General features: G+C 44.1%; 2 protein-coding genes across 2 annotated transcripts; both read right to left on the bottom strand.

The window, feature by feature from the left end:
• On the bottom strand, positions 1 to 12,112 carry VDAC3 (voltage dependent anion channel 3). The gene is made up of 9 exons (XM_084221840.1): positions 12,034 to 12,112; positions 10,239 to 10,310; positions 9,145 to 9,194; positions 5,184 to 5,336; positions 4,124 to 4,176; positions 2,631 to 2,858; positions 1,664 to 1,814; positions 714 to 771; positions 1 to 494 (listed from the first exon to the last, which is right to left on the bottom strand). Exons 2-9 carry the CDS (start codon positions 10,303 to 10,305, stop codon positions 403 to 405), a joined length of 852 nt encoding a protein of 283 aa, XP_084077966.1. The 5' UTR covers positions 10,306 to 10,310; positions 12,034 to 12,112; the 3' UTR covers positions 1 to 402.
• A 1,202-nt stretch (positions 12,113 to 13,314) lies between these two features.
• Positions 13,315 to 23,206, bottom strand: POLB (DNA polymerase beta). The gene is made up of 14 exons (XM_084221743.1): positions 23,073 to 23,206; positions 22,940 to 22,997; positions 22,795 to 22,861; positions 21,442 to 21,516; positions 21,094 to 21,152; positions 20,412 to 20,461; positions 19,957 to 20,008; positions 19,042 to 19,096; positions 18,879 to 18,951; positions 18,369 to 18,439; positions 17,612 to 17,698; positions 16,777 to 16,841; positions 16,153 to 16,292; positions 13,315 to 14,580 (listed from the first exon to the last, which is right to left on the bottom strand). The coding sequence occupies exons 1-14, from the start codon at positions 23,131 to 23,133 to the stop codon at positions 14,486 to 14,488; spliced, it is 1,008 nt and encodes a 335-aa protein (XP_084077869.1). The 5' UTR covers positions 23,134 to 23,206; the 3' UTR covers positions 13,315 to 14,485.
• Positions 23,207 to 23,891: the final 685 nt, after the last annotated feature.

Below are 23,891 nucleotides of genomic sequence, written 5' to 3'. Positions count from 1 at the left end.
TTGTGTTCTGACCGTGACCAATTTATTTCATTCTGATGTAACCCCAAATTTCCACTACAGCACAGAGACCTCCTTTTATAAAAGGCTGTGAAGTATAGGACATGCAAAATGCAATACAATAGTGGGGAGAGGTTGGATTTTCTTCTGGTCTTTTTGAAACAGATTTAAAATACAGGAAACTGAAATGTGGCACAAACATCACAACTTCCATGCATGCCTTCACGTGTCTTCCTCCGTTGTGCTGGCACACTCTGGACTTCAGCATTGGGTTAAAGTCATTCTTGGGAAGAGTAGGAAGTTCACACTTCTTCAAATTTCAGAGTAATATTAAGGCTGAAATGCATGGGGTACACTTTTCCTTCATCTTCCAGAGCACCACCAGTTGTTTTACTTAAAGCTGTGTTAAGCCTCCAGCTCAAATGCCAGCCCGAGTTTGTGACCTCCAGAAGTGAAATTCTTGCCGTCAATCAAGCCTGAGAGTGTCAGCTTTACACCTACAAAAGAATTCATGAGAACCATCATACACTGAGCCAGATCCCTGTGCAGTGCTCTGCCTCAGGTACCTCAGCTCCACAGGAACTTGTGTACACACACATCCTTTACTTCTGAGTCTGCAGAAAGATTTCTAGCTCATTGTTCATCTGTTCTGTTCTTAATTAAAGCACAGTGTAGTTCTTAATACTATTTGCTCACTTGCAGTGAGAATTACCTACCAGGTCGGAGGGCATGAGTGTAACCAATTCCAATGAGGCTGGCATTGTTCACTTTGGCCTACAAAAAAAAAAAAAAAATCACAGTATTTATACCCTGAATACTTGAATATTCATACAGAAGTGTCCCAGTGCCCTGAGAAGGGGCTTTGCATTAATGCTCTTCAGCTACTTGTAGACCAACCTCTCTTGGAAGCAAGTTGCAATCTTTTCCTTTTCTCAGGAGTTTCCATCTTAAGCAATTGGTATTCCTACACCAATTCTGCCTGCACAGAATGCCATGCTGTTCTTCACTTCCCCCTCTATCATGTCTTTGTATCCTTTAAAGAGCTACTCACTACAGCCCCTCAGAGCCTGTTCACATCACTCAGGAGTGATTTTCTTTTTCTTCTAATGAGCAAGAAATACATGAATACACAATCCCCTTTTTGCATTGCTGCATTTTGAGCTCTTTACAATAGCATTTCTCATCTTTAATTTTGGTTCAATGGTCCTGAAACTAATTGTTGTTTTGAAAGGTGAATGCTTGTTACTTCAGTTTTAGTATTAAAACACTCACATGTCAGCTGACTTTCAAGGGTTAACTTACTATTCAGAGAGGGCTGTTAGCTCAGCTGAACTTCCACCATTTAACCATTATATGGTTTTACATGATGGATTTCAGGATTAAAAGGACACTGTGTCCTTTCATTACCTTTTAAAATATATTTTGCAGCACACTATTCCAAGCATGCTAGTCAGATTATTTCACTATGGACAAAATTATATTTAGGACTTCTTTTCCCCAATAATTTCACCAATGTGATGTGTGAGGTCCCAATTTAAATCTGAACCACAACAGAAGCCACAGTTTGCAATCTACCTCAGTAATTAGTTAAAGCAACTGCCTCATAAAATGAATTTTCAGTATTTAGGGGAGCTTGAAATACTCATTTCTGTAACAAAATTCTTACCGCAACAGAAGTCTTTTCATCCAGTTGGTACCTTCCAGCAATACCAAAACGTGTGTTGTTACTGCCAGCAGTCCATGCAAGATTGACTGATGTCTCAACCTTATTAGTAACCTTCTGATAAATAGACCCACCAAACTCAGTGCCATCATTCCTGGTTGGAACAGATGCAAGTGTGTCAAGCCTTGCCTTGTTTAGTCTTAGATTAACCCTTCCCCACAATCATTTGATCATTAACTCCTAAACTGATCCAAGAGATCCAACACTTCCCTGAGCCCAAGCTCACTGCTTCCTAGCTGCAGCTGGCACACTGCTGCTCCTATTTTTTTACACAAAACATATTTTGCTTTGCAGAATGGAACAGGATTTTCCAAGAGCCAGAGACCTACAGTTTGAGGTTCTGACAAAAACAAACCAAACAACAACCCACCCAGGTAAATGCCACTGTGCAGCAACACACAAAGGAGACTGGAAACCATGTTGTTGCATTACACTGTTTAAATTATACCATCTGCAAAGCATCCCAGGCCATGTGAATGCCAAGCCTACAGCTGGAAAAAAACACAATGCTACCCCTCTTTTCTCCTTCACCTTGGCCATTTCTGAGGGAGAAACTTTCTGTCTGATTGAGAGGGGAGAAGGTACAGGGGGGGTTTAATTGCAGGCTTTTTTTGTCTTGTGCCATTACAGAAGTTAAAGCTCACAGCTTTTAATTACAAATTACCATAAAGGGCCTTTACATCACTATCTTAGATACACAAACCCCAAAATTACTCTGAAAGGTGTCAAGACAGCCAAGAGATTGGAAGCTGTCCCCATTTTAGTTGTACTGGAAATGAAAACACCGAATATAAATTAATTGGAAACAATTCAGCATTCCCTTCACCCACCTTTGACCTAAGGCCATTACTGCTGACTATTCCTACAGTTTGGCTCCTCTGGTGTTTTTTTAGACTCAGGTAATACTTACACATTAGTGTGCAGCTGAAAGTCTTCTGCCTTATATCCCAAGGCAAAGTTACGTTGTGAAACCTTGTACTTGGCTGTATCAAAAGCCATCTGGTAGCCAGCAAGCCAACCTTCATAGCCCACCACTGCCCAGCCATAAACAGTTGGTCCAGAGAGATCAATGTCTACACTGCAGCCTACATGGACATAATCTCTTTTGTAGGTGGTCTTCAACTTTCCAGTCTTCTTCCTGCAGAAACATAAACATGCAGTTTTAGCCACAGGAGTATACAAGGATGTCATGAATGTAGTTTTATTTCAATATGTATTGAAATAAAGGCCAGTTAATGAAATTATTGCATTCCCTACTCAAAACTTTGCTGCTGAAGAGGGCACAGGATAAGGATAATGGTGCTGTGTATATTTACCTGGTGCCACTTTTCCCCCTACCATCTCAAACTCCATACAATCCTCAAGAGAGACAAAATTGTTTCTCCTTAATGCTTTAAAACCCATCTGGTTTCAAATTTTGTTTTCTCTGAATGTAATGAGTTATGGCATCATCACTTTATTTCAGGAGCATCCATAAACCTGCAGCAACAGCTGTCTTTCAGTGAATTTTTGTGTGTATCTCCACTGTTCCTTCCTTGTGCAGTGCTTGCTTTCCTTTCTTCACTGCTGAGCACCAGTCTCCTCTACCAAAACCAGATCCCTTCATCCTGCAGACATCATCCCCTCAGTCTGCCTTTTTCTGGCCCTCTTGTGACACCTCTTCCTCTCTCCAATGAGTGTCTGTTCACTTTGCTACCAATTCAAACACAACTACAACAAAACTTTGACATCTCTTTAATTCTCCCCCCAAACCTCCTTTCTCTTCCACTCAAGACACAGCAGAACACTTGTGCTGCCAGTTGGCTGGGGTCTCATTTTTGACTTAGCTTCTAATTCCTCATGTTCAAGCAGCCTTTCAAACTCAAGTCTTCTGACAGGCTCTCCCCATCAATAAATCAGTACCAGTCCTTATTTGCAAAGCAGTCTCAGTCTTTGTGCATTATTCAGACATAAACACCTCTCCTTTGCTCTGCTACTTACCAAATTTAAGCACATGTGAATTGAGAAAAACAACTAAGTGCTTTTGCACTGCCCATTCTACCTCCTCATTCAACTGTGCACAGACATCATCTGGCCAAAAGCATCAGCAAAAATAAAAATAAAAATTGACTCACTGACTTGACAGCCTTAGGACTGTCAAGAAGATGAAGATCTAGTTGTTTAAGGGGAGAGTTAGAGATTAGTACCTACTGCAAAATGATAAATTTGCCACTGGCCAAAAAGCTGAAGAATTCTTTCAAGCAGAGCTTGTCCTTCTGAGTTTATCCACTGCCTGCAGAAGATTCTCTAGTGATTGCATTATCTTCTGCAATAAATGCTGAGCTTTTACACAATGAGCAAAGTATTTTTAGAAGTTATGGGAAATTCTAACAGTCTGTAGATAAAGGTAATAGAAAATTTTACCCTGTGTTTGGTACAAATGTAGTGTCAAGAGCCACCTTCAACCCGTCGACCATCTGCAAAGAAAAATACACATCTGCTCAAAAATCAGTTGAAACAAAATTTCTTATATTGCACTACTAGAACTCTACTTCCTGTCTAAACAGAAAACAAAATAGAACTGTAATGTCTCCCTCATAATTTACAATGAAATCTGAAGATGCTGCATGATGAAGGATTAAAACAGGACCTTTTCTTCCCACAAGGAAGCTTTTTAACAGCACAGACCTTGTAAAAATTCCCTAGGTTTACATATGGGAAGTTGACACATCTAGTGCTGACAGCAAGAAAATTATTCACAGAATATTGACAGAAAGAAAACAACTCAAGTCATGTTTCCTTATTCTTTATAGTTCAAACAGTCCACACAGCAGCTCAAAAATCTCTCATAATCTACAGACACTGTGTTAAGACACAGTGCTTCTTCACAGGCCAAAGCACACACCCATCTCATTTCCCCCACCTTTGTTATAAGCTAGGCAGCACTTTCCATTTTGAAGCACAGGTGAAAGTGAATGGCCATACATGGCAGATGGCACTACAGAATTTTTACTATCTTTGGCATCATTACCTTATACCTGAGGCATTAAGTGAAAGGCATAAACCTGTTAATATCAAAAAGAATTGTGTTTTGAGAGTGCTGCATGCTAGCAACCCTTTGTGTAAGCAGTGCCAAGCTGCTTTCAATTCATCTTCCTCTTCAATGTTACAAAATATATTCAATCTCAATGCAGCCAAATTTGAGTTCTTATACATTAAAGCATTTAAAATTGAGAATTGTCTTTGGTTTCCCTGCCTGGCTGCAGCAGTGACAGTTCTACATAGTTAACTTCATTCAACTAGCTAGGTAATCCAGTAACTCATTACCCAGCACCCCCCAAATTTGTATTCTGCAAACACATGGAACTTCTTTTAATACTCCAGACACTTTTGTGCAATTTTCATTCTCCAGTGCTTTCTGTTCATTTCAATACCATCTCATACCAGCTGCAGAAATATTTCCAAAGTATCTACTTAGTCTTACTTTATTCTCGACACAAATTTCTGTTCCCAATGTGTTGTCTGTGTTCCACTTCTGAGTGAATGTAAGTCCATGGCACTTGTCCTTGTATTTGGTCTCTAGACTGCCCGAAGCCTTGCCCGTGTCCGTGTTGGAAGAACCGACTGCACTGAATTCCTGTCAAGAGCACAACATCACAGAATCACAAATCAGTCTGAGCTGGAAGGAAGCCAGAAGAATCACTGAGTCCAACCCTTATGAGGATGAGATCAAACCCACAAACTCATTAGCACCATGCATCAACCAAGTTAATCACAGGGTTTTAGTCTTTATATTTAATTACATTCAGTTTTCCCACTTGTCAATTGCCAGCACTCACACCTTTAGGCCCTTTGACAGAACCCTCAAAATCATCACCCTCCTCTTCCCTATCCCCACCTAAAATAATTTCTTTTGTGTCACAAAATGCTACTCCTTCTGGCAGCCCTGTTCTGAATATTTCTTTTATTGAGGTGTACTGATAGAGCTTTGGAACTTGCCTAGCTTGGCAAAAGCTGTGTTACACAAAGACCTGACACCTTGATTGACTTCTCATCATGGCAGTTTGATTACCTGCTACCCCCCATTTTAACTTTAGCACACTTTTTCCCAAGCTTATGCATCAAAAAGTCCTTTTTCTGACTTCCACTGCCAAAGTGGCAGTTATTTCAACACTCCACAATTTGCTCTGTACCTTCATGTGACTCTATACCCAGATATAAAAAGATACTTGCTTGGGATACAAAGCTGTATATATTGCTGGATTTTTCTTCACAATCTCCTAGAATTCCTTTTATCATCTTACAAGTACTGTGTCCCAATTGTGGATGAAAAAGCAAGTCCTGGAAATCTGCTCCCCCTTTGGAAAAGCAATGCTACATTCAAGTTAGGTGAATGGGGAAAAGAAAAGTCGTCTATTCTCACATTTCTCTGAACATCTTGTGTGTTTCTGCATTTAATAATTTCCCTCTGGCCGTGTTTCAGCAGTGAAAATGTTTTCTGGAGAACTGATGCTTTTCATACCAACTGCTGCACCCTAATTGTGGTCCCCCTACCCTTTATGCTACTGTCATTTTGACTCTTCATATTCTGTGGTGATGACTTTAGTGCCTTCCCCACAACTTCTCTTTCATCCCCTCAGCCAGTAACTCTGCTTCAGAAGCTGTCACCCTTCATAAGGCACCTTCAAACTGCAGACCTTTTCTCCTTTACAGTATCAGAAAGTAACCTGACCTGAGCACCCTGATATCACCCTGCCAGGCTGCTCCTTCACTCAGCAGCCTCCAACCACTTGGAATTTTGTGTAACATCTATTTTGTAATATGCTATTTGGTCAATTCTTCACACACCAGAGCTTCCTGTTATTTAGTGGACTTGAAATCTCACTGTACATCTCTCCTGGAACAGCTCAAGAGATTCTACTCAGTGTTCCATGCACAGCTGAGTACTGAGCAGACACATTGCCCCAGCAGTAAGCTCAAGGTACATGAGTTAGGTTTTAAGAAGTGTCTGAGAACTTCTCTTATTTGTCATCTCTCCAGTATTTCCCTTGAAGAGAAATAATCTGTCACTGCATTTACAAGTTTTGTCTCTCTTGAAGGTTAAGTATTGAAAGACACAGTGCTTCAGAGATGGCAGGATCCATTTCCAACACAGCCAAGCTCTGGAACCCTGACTTTCCAGATCCTTCTCATTCCAGGATTGCATTCCTGCATGTATATTACTTTGACAATTCTGGACTTTGCAGAGCATACAAGGATACAAAAACTGTCTTTAAATGTTTGTGAAAGCTAGGGAGACAGGTCCCAGTCCTTACACACAGTTTGGGGCATTGAGGGATGCTGCTGGAGCAGGAGGAGACACTTACTAGAGATAATGCACTACTGCAAGAGCACAGCAGTTATTATAACACATCTAGCCAGCCACCAAAACATGTGACAGAAGTCAGGATGTGTTAAGACTACTTTATGACATAATTTCTATACAGTGTTCTAATGCCACTTCCACAAATTCAGTGTAAAGATGTCTCAAACCTGCATCAGAATTCAGAAGTAACTGTCTTCTCATCTTTAGACAGGAAACTGATTTAAAAAGCTTGGTTTCTTTCTCAGATCAAGTAAAGGACATTGCAAACATGAGCCTCAAAGCAAAAGGAAATAAAAACCCCTGCACTGTCATATGATCAAAAGCCAAAGCATTCTGTCAGGCATCAAGAACTCCAATCTGCTTCTGGAAGCAGATGCCACAGAGACAGAAATCTGCTGCCATCAGTCTGTATCTGTGTAAACCAGAACATCTCACCAAACCGTAATTTCTTGACGTTTTTGTAGCTGAAAAATCAAACTCATTCTGGCTCCATGTCACACACCAGTGTGCAGCAGCAGTTAAGCACAGCTTCTCACTGTCCTTCTAGTTCCTGGTGCCTGGCATCTACAGGAATGCCATGCACTTAGCAGGCAAAACCACTTGCAATCCATGAAACACTTATAATCAACAGACACTATCACTGGGGTGTTTGAAATCCATGTGAAGAACAGTTTGTGTTGTAACAATCTGAGGTACCACTATATCCATGTATGAATTACATCTCACACTTTGTTCCTAACTTCATCTCCATCCCCAAAACTCTGTTATTGTTGCATCAGAATCACTAACAAGCTCAAAACCTGAAGCAACAGACAACTGTACCAATACTATATCTATCTGATTTGCTGTTTTTACAGTGTTCTTGTTGGACAAAGATTGCAAATGGCTTTACATGCATGGATCATACAGCAGATCCAGGGCTATGGACACAGTCAAACTGTGCAACATGAATAACAACACAACTAAAAACAATTCATCAGTTTACAAATGATTTAGTATGCAGCACAAAAAGCCTTGTGAGACAAAGCAATAAAGAGCCATCATGTCAAAAACAGTCACCATTCTTACCAACTGGATAAACATCCAAAGAAAATTGCATGGAAAAGAAAAAAGCTCATTTTAGAACTTAATACAGTTGCTCATGTTCCATCACAATCAGAAGACAGCATAATTAACTATTAGCATATTGTTTGAGAATCAAAACTTCCAGCCAGGAAAACTGCCTTCAAGAGATGTCAGCAAGCAGCAGCAGCCACAGTATGGAGAACACATAAATTCCATGTGCCCACACATCCCTGGTGCACAATGCAAGGAATCATCAAAAGCTCAATTGAGACAGAACACAGTAATACAGAAGTGAGTAGGCTGAGAAGCAACTCAGAACAGCACTGAGCTGTAGGTAAGACATGCAGAACTCAGTGTAAGAAAAATATTATCTACTAGATCATGTATGCCTGTGGTTAAAGATCAAAATGATGACACCCATTCCTGGTTTTGCCAGCTCTCCTGTGGAATTGTGAGGAACTCCATTTCTCCATCATTAAAATGGGGATCACAGGATATTCCTGTTACTTGGAATGCTAAAGCTTACTTAAGCTCTCAAATTCAACATACAGGACTGTTTTCAGTTTTAATTAAGTCTTGAATTTTAAGCACAGTGGACATGAGTGAAAACACAGTTAAGTTAAACTCTGGTGCTTACTTGTCCCTTGACCTTTTGGATAAAAGTCCCTCTGGACTAAAATTCCTATGAAAACTAATAACTGCAGGGAAACTCAGTTGCATTCCTAAGTAGAAATGAGAGCTATGTAAGGTGAAGAAACTCATGTTGGGGATGTGTCAATGGAACAGGCAGGAAAGTAACAACAAGGTGTAAGAAAATTCTTGCATGCCACAGGGAAAAATGGACTGCTACATCAGCTTCAGACTACTGTAGAAATATCTCAGTCAGCTGTGAGTTTTAAAATGAGAAATAAAAGAGAGAAGCAACACCTGCTAGCAAGTTATAATACTTGTTACCAGTTCAGGAATTTGTCCTTCCATTGCTATGCTGGTGATGTGTAAAGTCCCCAATACTTACCACCCCACTGGAAGAACTGGTCTTCAACTCTAACTTGACCATTCCAAATCCTGAAAATAAAATAGCACACAGCACCTGTTTCATTGAAAGATACAAACAAGGCTTATTTCCAACACACCCAAAGCATGCCAGATAGGGGACACTGACCTGAAGCAATTTTTATGTTTAAACAGTTGTTGAACATATTGAGGGTTATGAGAAGAATGATTGAAGGAATTCTGACAACTCAAAGTAACACCAACCATCAATCACCTTCACCTTCTGTAGCTACCTCAAGTCTGGCACCCCTCAATACAGCTAACCATCTCTTCTGATTTACTTAGTTTACATTTTATTTCTGATTTCATTTTTCTTCTCCTCTACTCCAAAAAAAAAAAAGTTTCAAGTCATTTCAATCAGTGCCATATACAGAAGTACTATTGCTTTCTTCCTTTTCTGGCTGCTCTGAATCTAGGGAAATACCTGGCCCTTGCACTAAGCAGAAAAGCTTGAAGTGACTGACTTTAAAGCAGGGAATTTGAGTTCATTTTAGCAAAGCCTGAACTCCAGGGTGAGAGACCAGGCCACAGTGCATCTGGATTTGGGATACAAATGAAATCTTTACTGCAGACAAACTCAGATTGAAAAAAATCAACTTTCTAGTACTGTTTCCAGAAAAAGGACAAATGCAAATACTGTGAAAATATCTGCACTCCATCTTTAACAACAGGCTGTTCTGGTTAACATAAAGGTCACTTTTCCCAGGAACCTGTTTACTGCCACATATGGTCTCCTACAGCAATCTGGATCAGTATTCCTGATTTAATGACTCTAAATAGAAAAAGCAGAAGGTAAAAAAAGGAGGCAGCATTTTTCAGAGACTGTTCTGGAGTGGATATTAAGGTCAAACTTGTCATCTTCCCCTCAAACTCTCTGCCACTGCACTACTATCATCATAACACATGCAAAGCTCAGAATCAGGAGGGGCTGGATGCTCCAGGGCTCTGCTGGGGAGGTGTCAGGGAATCTCTGAGGTACCTGTGTTCTTACAGGCATTTTCAAGATGCCTAAGGAAAAAATATGAAAGGTGATCAAACCACCCTCATCTTACTTACCATATCCCTTGTTGAAAATATCTCTGGCAGACTTTCCCAAGTCACAGTATGACGGTGGGACAGCCATTGGATCTGAAACACACAGCAAGCTGTAAGAATCTTAGCTCTAACAGCATAAAATCTAAACTATATCCATGCATTAATGAACATCTATGATTAGCAGTCTCTGAGAACATCACCAATACAGAACTGTCAGATCTTTGGAGAATGTTCATCCTTGCATCGCTGTTGCTTTGTCCAAATCAAGCTTAGATTCAAAGAATTTCTAAAATCCAATCCATTATTTAGAATTACTGAACCCCCCCAGCTATTACATTCCACTACATGTGCTGGCCTCACAGCCTTGAATTGCAAAAAGAACTCATGGGAGCCTTCTTGGTGTTCTGATAATGAAGAAATATTGCTTTTGTGATGGGACCCACTCTGAAAGGAACCTCAAGTGGCAAACAACATCCACACTTAACAATTCCAAAGGAAAACAGGTGTCACTTCCATCTGCACTTGTGAATTCACAGAAAGCTTTTTCAGAGATGTGAAAAATAGGAAAGAGATCTCTGTAGCTGGTCCAGCAGCTGTCAGTGAGTGTTTCTGCACTGTGCACACAAAAGATAAATTTGCTAATAGGGGTACATTTCCTAATATTGTTACAACTACATGAGCATGTAATATTGCATTTTATTACCACAATTTAGGGATTTTGCATCAGAAAACCCACAGTAAAGAAGTAGGCAAACTCTCCCCCAGTGGAAAATTAGTCTTCCTCTTCTAAAATAAGTTTGCATAAATATAAAGGCACATCTGCTCCAGAAGAGAAAAGGTAGAAAAGATGCTCCTTTCAATTGATTTTAAGGACAACTCTTTGCCATTCCTACTGCTGATTCATTTTGTGTTTTTCTCTGCAGCACCCAGTATCAAAAATCCTAAATGTCATTTTTTTGGATGACAATCTCTTGTGTTTACAGCTCATTTTAATAAGGCTATTGAGACATCTGGAAAATTGTAAGCCTGTTCATTGTCTTTACACTGTGGAGCTGTATCTTGTGTGTTCTATGTGTTTAAAAAAAAGAGATTCTCGAGGTTATCCCACACTGAAACACATCAATTCTCTGCTAACAACAAGCAGCTCTACTTGCAGACAGACTTGTCGGTAGCACAACTCTGAACGATAAATTTGAATCAACCAGATGCAGCGGGAAAAGAAACACGAAACCCCCATCACCACCAAAGGATCCCGGCCCAAGGAATGACAACAACCGTCAGGCGGGTTTCCCGTGTCCTGAGGGGCGCGCCGGGGCCTGGCCCACGAGCACCGCCCCGCACCTTTGGCGGCGGGGCCGGAGGGGCTGCGCGGCCCCGGGAGCGCGAGCGCCGCCCCCGCGTTACGCAACGGGTAACGGAGCGGGCGCGCTCCGCGCCTCTTCCTCTCCCGGCCGAAATGCCGGCGCCGTGGCAACACTCGCCTCGCAGCCGCCTCACGAGTCCGTGCCTGCCGGCCCGGAAAGCGGAGCGACTGGCAACGCCCCCGGCCGCCCGGTCTCAGAGGGACGGAGGCGGCCCCGCGTGCAGGCCGCCCCTCCGGCGGCGCGCGGGCCTGCGGGCGAGGAATTGCCGCCGGAGCGAGCGGCCGGCGCCCCCCCGGGCCTCCGCCGCGGCAAGGTGACTCGGGGGCCGCCCGCCTCCGCCTCGGTGAGGCGCAGAGGACGGCAGCGGGCTGCAGGCGGACAGCGCCGCGAGGCCCGGCCCCACCCGGCCCGGCCCGGCCCGGCCCTGAGCCCCGCCGCGGCCCCGGCGCTACCTGCCGCCCGCGCTGCCTCCGGTACGGCTCCCGGCGCCCCCACGGCCGCATGCGCCGCGCCGGCGCTGCGCACGCGCCCAGGCTGCGGCCCCGCCCACCCGGGCTCGGCCCCGCCCCGCCCCGCCCCGTGCGCGCGGCCGAGGCGCGGCGGGAGCGCGCCCGGGGCTGCCGGCGGTGCCGAGCCGCGGACGGACCGAGCCGGACCGAGACCCCAGCGGGCACCAAAGGTCCTCTCAACCCCTTCACCCACTGCGGGAAATGTGTATTTTATGGTTGGCTTTTCGCAAATGTTAAAGTGAATATTGTGTGTGTTGTGTTAGAAAGGGATGCTGTATTTCTCAAGTAGTGTGGTAAATATAGTTTTAGGTTATAACATAAGGCTAAAATAGAAACTATGCTGTGTAAGATGCTTTTTTTAAAGAAAGGACTTGCAGTGAGATAGCAGCCACAGGACACCTGAATCTTTCAGAGAAAAAAAATTTATTGCCCCATTATCAGAAGAAATGAACTTCTTCCCACCTCGCTCAGCCCTGCAGATGCTGTCAGGATTCAGAGGAAGGAGCTGACACTGCCCAGCCAGAATCCTGTGTGTGAATGGAATTGATGCACCATGGATGAGGTGTGTGAATATGCAACAGGCTGGTGCTTTAAGGGTTAATCCTCTGTTCACCTGTGTCCTTTTTGGGCTTATTTTGCCCAGAAAGAGGAACAGGACTGTCTGTAACTCTTTGTTTCTATTCTCTCATATTGTCCTAATGCAAATTGCCCAAATGATTATTACTCTAATCATAGTGCTATTTTTATTGCCATTTTATTATCATTAAACTTTAAAAATTTTAAAAAACAAGTGATTGGCTTTTTTCACACCTACCTTATCAACAAACCTCCTTAACTCACTGTCAGCCCCGTCTGGAAGTTCTGCACAGACCCCTTAGGGCCACTCCAGCCCTGAATGCTGAGAGAGGGAGTGGGGACAGAAAGGAGAGGGGGGAAAAAAACCCCACAATGTATATTTATATAATTCACAAAAAACAAGCAAGCTCTCTGGAGGAACCCTTTTCTTTCTTTGCAGTTTTATGGAGAGGGACTGCAAAGCCAACAAATTCTGTGTGGAGGCAAAGACAAAGCAGTTTCTGTTCCACCTGCTGAAGGTTATGGAGAATGCATCAGTGTAATGCTGTGTGCTGCCCAGGAAATATTTGTACACGTGGTAAACACCTGCTACTGCTTTTTTCTTCTAAAATTACAGCAAATAAAATAATAAAGACATTCATGGTGGGATATTCAGTTTGTTTATTCCTATTGATAACTGCAGAAAATACCAAATATATCAGCTATGTATGTGTTTTTACAATGAGGCATCAAATTACTTTACATAGCACCAAGTTAAATTCTAGTTTTCTTACACACTACTACATGCATTAGCACTGGGGAACATTCCCAGAAAAGAATTAAAACCCCTAACAAGAAAAAGGGAAGAAAAGAAATGGATAAAGAGCATCAGCCTGTAATCTCCATTGCCAAGATTGATCAGCTCTCCTGGTATAAGAATAAATTGAAAATGGAATTTTTCTGCAGGCTTAAGTGAGATGAAAATAAGACAAAGTATTCAAAGGCAGAAGCAGCAATACATTTCAAGCTCTCATGGAAACTAGGAGTTACTACTTTGGACATTTTTAAGTTAAACAACAGAATCCCTGTCCCAAATACAACAGCAATGCGTTCTTGAAGAGAGACCTCATCTCACATCCAAAGCACTCCTTACCTTTCCCACCATTCAAAGGGGAGGTGTGAAATAAGATTTGACAGGTTTGCATATAAAAAAGGGCAGACTGAGTGTACAGGAGTGGTGGCAATGCATCAATTGATCAGACCAAGCCAAAATCAATAGTACCAAACACATCTAAAATTCACAGTTCACTGCAGCAGGAGAATGGCCACCTTAGCACACAGCCCACACTGAAAGATTTTCAAAGTAATCCATCATGAGTTGCTTCAGCACCAAGACACTTAACACAGGTGTGAGGAGATACAGAGAGAAGTTGAAAATGGCACTTTCAGGGCACTTCATGATACAAACAGGGCTGTTTCAATCTGGTATCTCCACCTATATAAGATACAAAGAGGGATGCTGGATGCCCCATCCCCAGAAACACTCAAGGTCAGACTGGACTGGGCTCTAAGCAATCTCCTCTAATCAAAGAGGCTCTGCTCATGGCAGGGGGACTGGAGTACAGGACATTCAGGGGTCCCTACAACCCAAATTATTCTGTGACTGTATGAAAATGCCATCTCACAGGATTTATCTTCACAACAAATTGTTCAAGTGCCATGGATTTGCTTCAGACATCAGCAATACAGAGTTTTTCAAGCAGCATTAAAGTAAGACAATGCACTTTCACATCTCTGTCAGAAGCCATAAGATCTGTCTGCAGCTCTAAACCAATCCAAGTCATTCACTGCGGTCCTTTGGCTCTCGGTATTTCCACTGGATATAGTCAAAAATGTCTTTTTCACATTCCACTGGCAGGGCCTCTCCAGCAACTCCTGCAAGCAAATCACACAGGATGTTGGAAAGGTGGAAAAGTCTGTACCATCCAGAAATGCCAAAACTCACCCAGAACAACCTCCCCAAAATTTTCACACTATTTACATATTCATTCTTATTAGTGGAAATAAGGTAATGAATTAACTGTGGGGCCATGGGGTTATGCAGTTAAATCAATTTATAATTGTGTGTGGGTATATAGACTCACCTCTCCTCCAAAGCAAAGCAACTGAAGGAAATGAAAAAGAACAGGAAACCAAATATGTGCTGTGTACAGCACAGAAAAAAGATCTTTAAGTCACTAAGTAGATTAGGAGGCCCTTGTGCAAGCAGGCTGCCCCTTCTTGCTGGAATGGTGCCCAATATCAAAAAGGACACTGTGAAAAATCCCACCAAGTACAGTATTCATCAGAAGTATTCCCAAAACATTTGCAACCAATTGAAGGAGATCACACACAGTGCATAACCAGAAAGAATACTCTGTGCAAAAACCAGGAATAATACTCTGTGCAAAAACACACAAAGTGCATAAATAGAAAGAATTCTCTGTGCAAAAACACACAAAGTACATAAATAAAAATACTCTGTGCAAAAACTAGGGAGAATACTGTGTGTACAAAAACACACACAGTGCATAAATAGGAAGAATTCTCTGTGCAAAAACTAGGAATAATACTCTGTGCAATAACACACACAGTGCATAAATAGGAAGAATTCTCTGTGCAAAATCTAGGGAGAATACTCTGTGCAAAAACAGACACACTGCATAAATAGAAAGAATTCTCTGTGCAAAAACTAGGGAGAATACTGTGTGCAAAAACACACAAAGTGCATAAATAGAATACTCTGTGCAAAAACTAGGAAGAATACTCTGTGCAAAAACACACAAAGTGCATAAATAGAATACTCTGTGCAAAAACTAGGAGGAATACTCTGTGCAAAAACACACAAAGTGCATAAATAGAATACTCTGTGCAAAAACTAGGAAGAATACTCTCTGCAAAAACACACAAAGTGCATAAATAGAAAGAATTCTCTGTGCTAAAACCAGGAAGAATACTCTGTGCAAAAACACACAAAATGCATAAATAAAAAGAATGTGCAAAAACTAGGAATAATACTCTGTGCAAAAACAGACACAGTGCATAAATAGAAAGAATTCTCTGTGCTAAAACTAGGGAGAATACTGTGTGCAAAAACACACAAAGTGCATAAATAGAAAGAATACTCTGTGCAAAAACACACAAAATGCTTAAATAAAAAGAATACTCTGTGCAAAAATTAGGAAGAATACTCTGTGCAATAACTAGGGAGAATACTGTGTGCAGAAACAAAGTGCATAAATAGAATACTCTGTGCAAAAACTAGGAAGAATACTCTGTGCAAAAACACACAAAGTGCATAAATAGGAAGAATACTCTGCAAAAACACACACAGTGCATAAATAGAAAGAATACTCTGTGCAAAAACCAGGAAGAATACTCTGTGCAAAACCCCACAAAGTGCATAAATAGGAAGAATACTCTGTGCAAAAGCCAGGAAGGACAGTGAGTGCAGGAATTCCGACTGACCAGTGACACCCAGGCGGCGGATTGTGTACTCATTGATTGTGAAGCCCATTTCCAGAGCATGAGCTCTCATGTTCTTGTTGAAGATATCACTCCCTGTGAAATACAGCACCCCACAGTAATACTGATCTTTTGGGATAAGCCTAGAATAAAAAGCAGAAGGGAAGACTTAGAAAAAATACACAACAAAGAAGTAACAAGCCATTTAAAATTCAGGAGTTCAGACATGTGTAGGTTGGATTTGTATTCATGTGTCTGCATTCTGCAGCTCCATACATTGAATTTCCCCACAAGCCAGATGCAAAAGTGAAAGGAACTGCATATGAAAGCAAGGTTCAGCAGATCTACCTTTACCCAGCAGTTACTGGTGCTCAGCCACTGCCTGCTGATGGTGCTTGCACTCCTGCTGAGGATCAGTGTCAGAGCAGGATGATAAAATATATTTTATCAGAATATCATGATTTGAAGCACAGCATTATTGCTAATGACAATCGCTGGCAATTGCCCAGTGGCTGCCACGCTGGCAAATGCCATGTTCTGAACATGGAAATAGAGATTTGGGTGAAAAACATCATGCAAATGCCTGCTCTGTGGCAGGGAGCTAAAGCAGGGGGGTGATGCCTGCACCTGATATCGATCCTGCGATGGGGATAAGCTGTTCCATCCTCCTGGTCTGGCAGCTGGCAGACACCCTGCAAGGAAATAAGGGCCAAATTCAGCTGAAATGAACAGATCTGAGAGCCATCTGAACAATCCTCAGCCATCCTGGAAAGCAAAGTTAAATCCCTGCTGAACTGAATAAATATTTTACTAGAACAGCCAGATATCAGAATACAGTGAATGACTATTTTACACTGTAGCATACAACTGCTTCTTAAATTATTAGTGCACCAGGAAAAATCCTCATTTCCCTGTCATTATTATCAGGCTTTTCAATATGCACAACTATCAGCACGTTAAGAAAAGGAAAAAAGCCCTGCACTGTCAGCATGGGATCTAAAAATTCAAGTTTTTGTAATTCATTACTTGCTTTACATCCCTCATAATCCCTGTTATATCCCAGGTCTAGTAGTTTATCCATTAAATCTGTTCTGCAGCAAAACTGACACAAAAGGAGATAAATTTATATTATATATTAGACAAAATCAGGTAAACATAGTTCTGAGATCAAAGCTAAATGTTTCCAAGATCCTGAGGACACAATTACAGAAGTGGTCACTGGTGCAACTGAAGAAGTGATGCTGTGCTGAGGATCCAGGACACAACTGATGCAGGTCACAAATATCTGTGCACTTTCTCATACTGAAATCTCACCATGAGGTTTTCCCTAAGAGTTACCTGCAGGAAATTCTTATGAGGTGCAAGCAGGAGAATTAAAAACAAAACAAACACACATCACCCCCAGCTCCAGCAGGAAAAGTAATCCCCCCACAAGATGCCTCAGCACCAAAAAAGCTCTTACCATGAATTTAGTGTCACCTTTAGACAGCATATCTGTGATAAAGTGGACTTTTTCCAGCTGTTCTACAACCTGGTGCAAAAGTTTTGACTAGGAACAATGGTAACAAAGAAGAAGAAATTACTTCACAAATAACAAGACAGAGGCTCCTATAAATACAGGACATCATCATAATTATATGTACTATTCTACAGGAAATTTGACCCAAACTGAAAAAAATGTAACAACAATAGTGGGAAAAAGCTAATAAAATTACAGTTGTGCAAGATAAAACCAATTTCCACCAATACCCCCATGTGAGATCACCTTCAGCTGGAAATGACAAATCTAATTCAGCTTTTAAACAACACATATAAAGAAGGAACACAGGAAAAAAACAAAAGCATTGTTATTAATGCTACTTCAGAGTTAGCAGGACAGTTTCCTATCATCTAAATGATTATGGCTACATAAAGAAATAGTCAGTCTGCCTTTAATCCAGCCAGTTTTACAGTTCTGCACTATTAAAGCACATGAATTCAAGGGGTGGGGGAATCTGTGTGACAGGAAGGGGAAGGAGAGAAGGGTAAGAATAAACACATTGACAAGTTCTGCAAGAGGAACACAACACCATAACAACAGACCTGAGAAGTAATTGTAACTCCTCAAAATCAACAGGGCAATCCAAGAGAAAAGTTCAATATTCCAGTAAACACAAAACCACAAAAAGCTGCAATACAAGGCTGAGTCTCTATGCAATGCACACTTCTGAGAAAAGCACCTGTTTGGATGATTCTGATGTGAAACTGGGATGGGTCAGGAGAACATCCATGTCACCACTTGACTCTGCACCTTAGGCAAGAAAGAAGCAAAGAAAAATCCTTCTGTGTGTGGCAAAGCAGAGTAATGTTGCTGGACAAACATCTTACCTACATGGTTTTTCTAGCAGGGAATGGTCACTATTAGAGATATCAGCAAAATAAAAAATAATCTTGAAGTAAAAGAATCTCATTCTTTCATCAAAAGTTTATATTCCCCATACATAAGAAAATACCCAAGAATCTCCTGCTGTACTCTACAGCACAAATGTAAAAACAAAGCCAACAATTCATGTTACAAGATACTGCTCTTCATGGGGGAAGGATGGAGCACCTAGGATTTCACTGAACTGGCTGGTCCAGACAACACTAACAGGAAAGGTTCCAGCACATTCTGTCAAGAACAACAACACACATAGCAATTTCTCTTGCTTGTAATCCCAAAATAAAGAAAACAATCTCAGAGTCCCAACCTCGCCTAAAGCTGCCACAGACTGTAGCAATGTAGTCTGGGTCCAGTTTCTTTATCTCATTGAGCACAATTTCCTGTGGAGAAAGGAAAGAAGCATGTTTGGAGGTGTCAGTCACTCACTGGCCATCAGTGCAGCACATTAATGTTAACAATGAGGTTTTTACCTGCATTTGCAGCATTTCTTCCCTCGGGATTCTTTTCTCAAAATCTTCAAAGTATCTGCAAATATAAAAATAGAAGTATCTGAAAGAGTGGTAGGGGCTGCATCTTCAAATTTTAGTGAATTAAACGTGAGTCAGAGGAAAGAATACTAACTTGCACTGCTGTCACCTCACAAAAAGCTCCTGACTCTCATCAAACATCTTAGAAAATTGCAACTGTGAGTTTGACAAGAACCAGGTCTCAGTATTTCCACTGCATACAAAGAGCTGCTGAGGTGGGAGAAGTATCACCATATAACAACTGCTTAATGCTTACACAGCCCTCTGAAAATACAAAACCTCCCTGACAAGACTCAGCCCAGCAGTGAGCAGGAGGAACAGGTCCCATCCAGGGTCAGAGCTGACCCATGTTGGAAGGAGCTACAACTCAAATACAGCTCCAGATATATTTTCCTTCCACTGTAAAACTCAAATTGTCAGCATGCTGCTTGATTGTGGAGAAAAAGAGGATGAGTGAAACACCCTTGGGTTTGTTTGGTTCACCTGCAGCTCCTGACAGACACAGCTGCAGCTCTCCCAAAAGCACCACACCCAAGGGACACTCAGCAAGCAGCACTGAGGGACAAGCACAGCATTCTCAAGCTCAGACTTGCAAAGGTCACCTTGCTCACAGCACATAAAAAACCAGCCTGGGCTGCTCCTATGCAGATTGTGAAGCAGCAACTCCCCAACCTCACTAAAGGGATTCTCCAGGAGCTAACTGAGGAGGTGACTTGATTTTAACTTCCCTCTGAATGGACACCAAGCCTTCCAACCTGAATGAAACAAAAGCTGGAAGGCATGTAGAGCACAGAGAGAACCTTCCTCAGCCTGTGCAACCTGACATTACATGACATTAGAAACACCAAGAAAGCTTACTTCAACCCAATTCGCTGGTGATGGGTCAGCTTGTGCTCAATTTTTCTTAGATCTAGAAAAAAAAAAATCCAAACAAAATCATTAACTGAGGGCAAAAAAATCTTACAGTAAGTTTCCATCAATGCAAAGATGATGCATGTAAAGAATACATAAGGAGAATCCAACCTCAAAGGAGGGAATTTCAAATTACAGACCCAGCAGCTGACAGGATGACCACAAATGCACAGAGCACTTCCAACAAGACTTAACAGACCACCAAAGAGCTAAAACCCTTGTTACCTTCCATGCACACACTTTACTTTGGCTATGTGTGAAATGCCTTAAGCCTGTGTACCAGCTCTAGAATCTTACACACCCTCCTCAAAGCCTGGGGCATGTTCCACATGTGGAAGAGGCAGCTCGACAGAAAAAATGATTTACTGGAGTGTGAATCAAGGCCCCATATTCACACTCACCTTCTAAAGTCTTAATTCCTTCCTCAACAAACTTCCTGGCAGCAGCAGGACTGCAAAGAGACAAAGCATCAGGAGCAGCAAGGATCTTACAGCTCTGAACTGGACATGAGAATTATTTACAACTGTGGGTTGTCAAAGGCTGAGGCACACACTACAACATGGGGCTGCTTACATCTTCTCAGCCAGACTCATTTTCAGTTGATGCTTTTGGTCAGCAGAGATCCCCAGCTTGGCCTGCACATTTTTTAGCATTGCTGTAACTATACAGTGAGGTGTAATTGTAAGAAATTTTAAGAAGTCACAGCAAATAGGCAATATTGCTTCAGGAATACCAAATGCATGGTAACACTGCAGCAGGGTTCTCATGGGCTTTTTTTATTTGTCTGTTTTTGTTTTGTTGCCTCCTTCAAGGCTCTGCTTCTCCTTTCATGAAAACCCTGACAAGTTCCATTCTTGACCCACATCTCTCTCCTTCCCCTCTCTGTAATTCATCATTCTACCCCCTTTTGTCTCATTCAATCCCATAAACACAACTACAGCCTGCCACTGAGGGCATTACACCAACAGCTCAGGCTCATTCTCTTGATTTTGTGCAATCATCCAAATTTTGTTCATCAGTTTATCAAATAAACAGGAGAAGGGGAAAAAAAAAAGCCCTAAAAACACCCCAAGAAACTTTTACCCAATGCCAGTGACTCGTGTCAGGAAATTGATGGAAGCACTTGTATCATCTTGCCGAATCTACAAAAACAAAGCAGTGCAATAAACAAACAAAAAGAAACCTAAAGAAAATAAAACAGCTCAGCCAGACTCTGGTTTGGGGGCTCACTACAAGTCACAGTACCCAGGGCCACAAGCAAAGAGTCTGAGCTTCCCAATCCTTGATTTCCACTTATCATACACTCCTCTGTTCACCATTCCTAAGACTCTCCAGGGACAACAACAGAAATGTGCAGAGCAAACAGAACACTTTGCAAGTTATCAAGAAAAGCAGCTATTGAGAAATACAGAACAGGAGAGAGGCACCCACCTTTTCCAATTTACGTAGTTTTCCAGTGGATAAGAACTCATCTATCTTTTCAGCTATTTTAGCACCCACTCCATCCTAAATATTGGGGGGTGAGTACAAACAAGTTAACTTTAAAAAATCACTTGAAGTCATTATATGTGGGAAGCAAGGAAAACCCCCCCAGAATTTAGAGTCCAGAAAGAACCATGGGGCACCCAAGACCACAATAAAATTCTGGAACATAAAAGGGGACAAGAATTCAAAGGTACAACATAAATGGCATAAACACTGTAATGCAAGGGTTATATCAAGTTTATACAGCAATAAGTGCTCATTACTGCTCAAGATCTCTTGAATTAACAAAGGAGTAAGAGAGCAAAGGGGAAAGACATTTTTCCAGGTAGAGGCTCACGTGGGATGCCCAGTTACAGCTCTGAAACCCCCACACCTCGTCTGCATCCCCAAACTCTGATCTGGGTACCAGAAAAGGCGCTGGCAGAAGCGGGGCTGCCCCCATCCTGCCCAGGAACCCCGGGCACTTCATCCCTGCTCCCAGGAACCACGGGCACCTCATCCCTGCTCCCCAGGAACCACGGGCACCTCATCCCTGCTCCCCAGGAACCACGGGCACCTCATTCCTGCTCCCCAGGAACCCCCAGCACATCATCCCTGCTCCCCAGGAACCCCGGGCATCTCAACCCCACTCTCCAGTAACCCCCTGGCAAATCATCCCTGCTCTACAGGAACCCTCCCAGGCACCTCATCCTCGTTCTCCAGGAACCCTGAGCACCTCATTCCCGCTCTGACTGCCCCCTTGCTCCCCAGGAACCCCCAACACCTCATCCCTGCTCCCCAAGAACCCCGGGCACCTCATCCCCGGACCCGGCTGCCCCCACGCTTCCCAGGAACCCTCCCGGGCACCTCAACCCCCCTCCCCAGGAACCCCCAGCACCTCTTCCCGCTCCCCAGGAACTCCAGGAACCTCATCCCCACTCCCCAGGAACCAGGAGCACCTCATCCCTGGCTCTGGCTGCCCCCCCGCTCCCCAGGATCCCCCCGGGCACCTCATCCCGCTCCCCAGGATCCCCCCCGGCACCTCGTCCCCGCTCCCCAGGATCCCCCAGCACCTCATCCCGCTCCCCAGGAACCCCCCCCGGCACCTCGTCCCCGCTCCCCAGGACCCCCCTGGCACCTCATCCCCGCTCCCCAGGATCCCCCAGCACCTCATCCCCGCTCCCCAGGATCCCCCAGCACCTCATCCCGCTCCCCAGGAACCCTCCCGGGCATCTCATCCCCGCTCCGCCCGCCCCTCGCTCCCCCGGAGCCCCGCTCCCCGCTCCGGCAGCCGCAGCTCCTCCCTCCGGCAGCCCTTACCAACTTCTTGGCTTCAGCCCCGCTCTGGATCTTGCTGGGATACCGAGAAATCACCGAGGCCGCTTTCCTGCGGAGCAGCGCCGGTGAGCGCCCGAACGGGCCGGGCCGGGGCGCGGCGCGGGGCGCTCAGGGCGGGGAGCGGTACCTGTACGCGTTGTACTTGTGGATGGCCCGGTTCACGTTGCGCTCGTAGTTGGCCAGCTCTGCGGGAGAACGGCGGTGAGAGCGGCCGGGCCGCGGCCCTCCCACCCGCGGAACCCACCGAGCCGCACACCTACCGGAGAGGAAATCGGTGATGCCCTGGTTGGGGCTCTCCTGCGGAGCTTTGCGCTTGCTCATGGTGGGAAGCGGCACCGGCACCGGCACCGGCACGGAGCGGCAGCCGGGGCTGTGGGCGGAGATCGCACGGCGGCGCTTCCGGCAGTGGCGTCACGGAGCGTCCGGCCCCCGGCGCGCGTCCGGCCCCCGGCGCGCGTCCGGCCCCCGGCGCGCGTCCGGCCCCCGGCGCGCGTCCGGCCCCCGGCGCGCGTCCGGCCCCCGGCGCGCGTCCGGCCCCCGGCGCGCGTCCGGCCCCCGGCGCGCGTCCGGCCCCCGGCGCGCGTCCGGCCCCCGGCGCGCGTCCGGCCCCCGGCGCGCGTCCGGCCCCCGGCGCGCGTCCGGCCCCCGGCGCGCGTCCGGCCCCCGGCGCGCGTCCGGCCCCCGGCGCGCGTCCGGCCCCCGGCGCGCGTCCGGCCCCCGGCGCGCGTCCGGCCCCGGCGGTACCGGAGGGGATCGGCACCGTCGCTGTGCTGCTCCGCATCAGTCTTGTGAAATTGCGTATTATATGGCTCTACACAGATATTTGCTGTTTGTATTTTCCTATATTGGTTAGTAGTGCTGTATTGAGGTTTTAATAAAATAATAAATGTAGTCGTGTATCGCCGGCCGGGGGTTTACATACAAATCACCAACAGGACTGCTGGGAATGTTCCCTGAGCAGTTTTATTTTCCAGCATCACTCTCATTCCATGGGTATGACAATGGGAAGATGCCAGCAGCTCACATCCCAAAGAACTCAATGTTACAACTAATTTTAAAAGTTTTTTGCCCAATCACAC

Source organism: Fringilla coelebs, assembly GCF_963513975.1.
Source record: "Fringilla coelebs genome assembly, chromosome: 26".
NCBI classification, from domain to species: Eukaryota; Metazoa; Chordata; class Aves; order Passeriformes; family Fringillidae; genus Fringilla; species Fringilla coelebs.
This window is presented reverse-complemented; position numbering and strand designations above follow the sequence as displayed.

Excerpts from the sequence above, each read along its gene's own strand:
- VDAC3 (XM_084221840.1), bottom strand. The coding sequence starts at position 10,305 with ATGGCTGTCCCACCGTCATACTGTGACTTGGGAAAGTCTGCCAGAGAT. Across the intron at positions 4,177-5,183 it reads AAATTTGTGTCGAGAATAAA|ATGGTCGACGGGTTGAAGGT; the intron begins GTAAGACTAAGT and ends TTTTCTTTGCAG. Across the intron at positions 1,815-2,630 it reads TTTCAGCTGCACACTAATGT|GAATGATGGCACTGAGTTTG; the intron begins GTAAGTATTACC and ends TGTTCCAACCAG.
- POLB (XM_084221743.1), bottom strand. The coding sequence starts at position 23,133 with ATGAGCAAGCGCAAAGCTCCGCAGGAGAGCCCCAACCAGGGCATCACC. Across the intron at positions 20,462-21,093 it reads ACACGAGTCACTGGCATTGG|TCCTGCTGCTGCCAGGAAGT; the intron begins GTAAAAGTTTCT and ends GTCTCTTTGCAG. Across the intron at positions 16,842-17,611 it reads AAGGTGACACTAAATTCATG|GGTGTCTGCCAGCTGCCAGA; the intron begins GTAAGAGCTTTT and ends ATTTCCTTGCAG.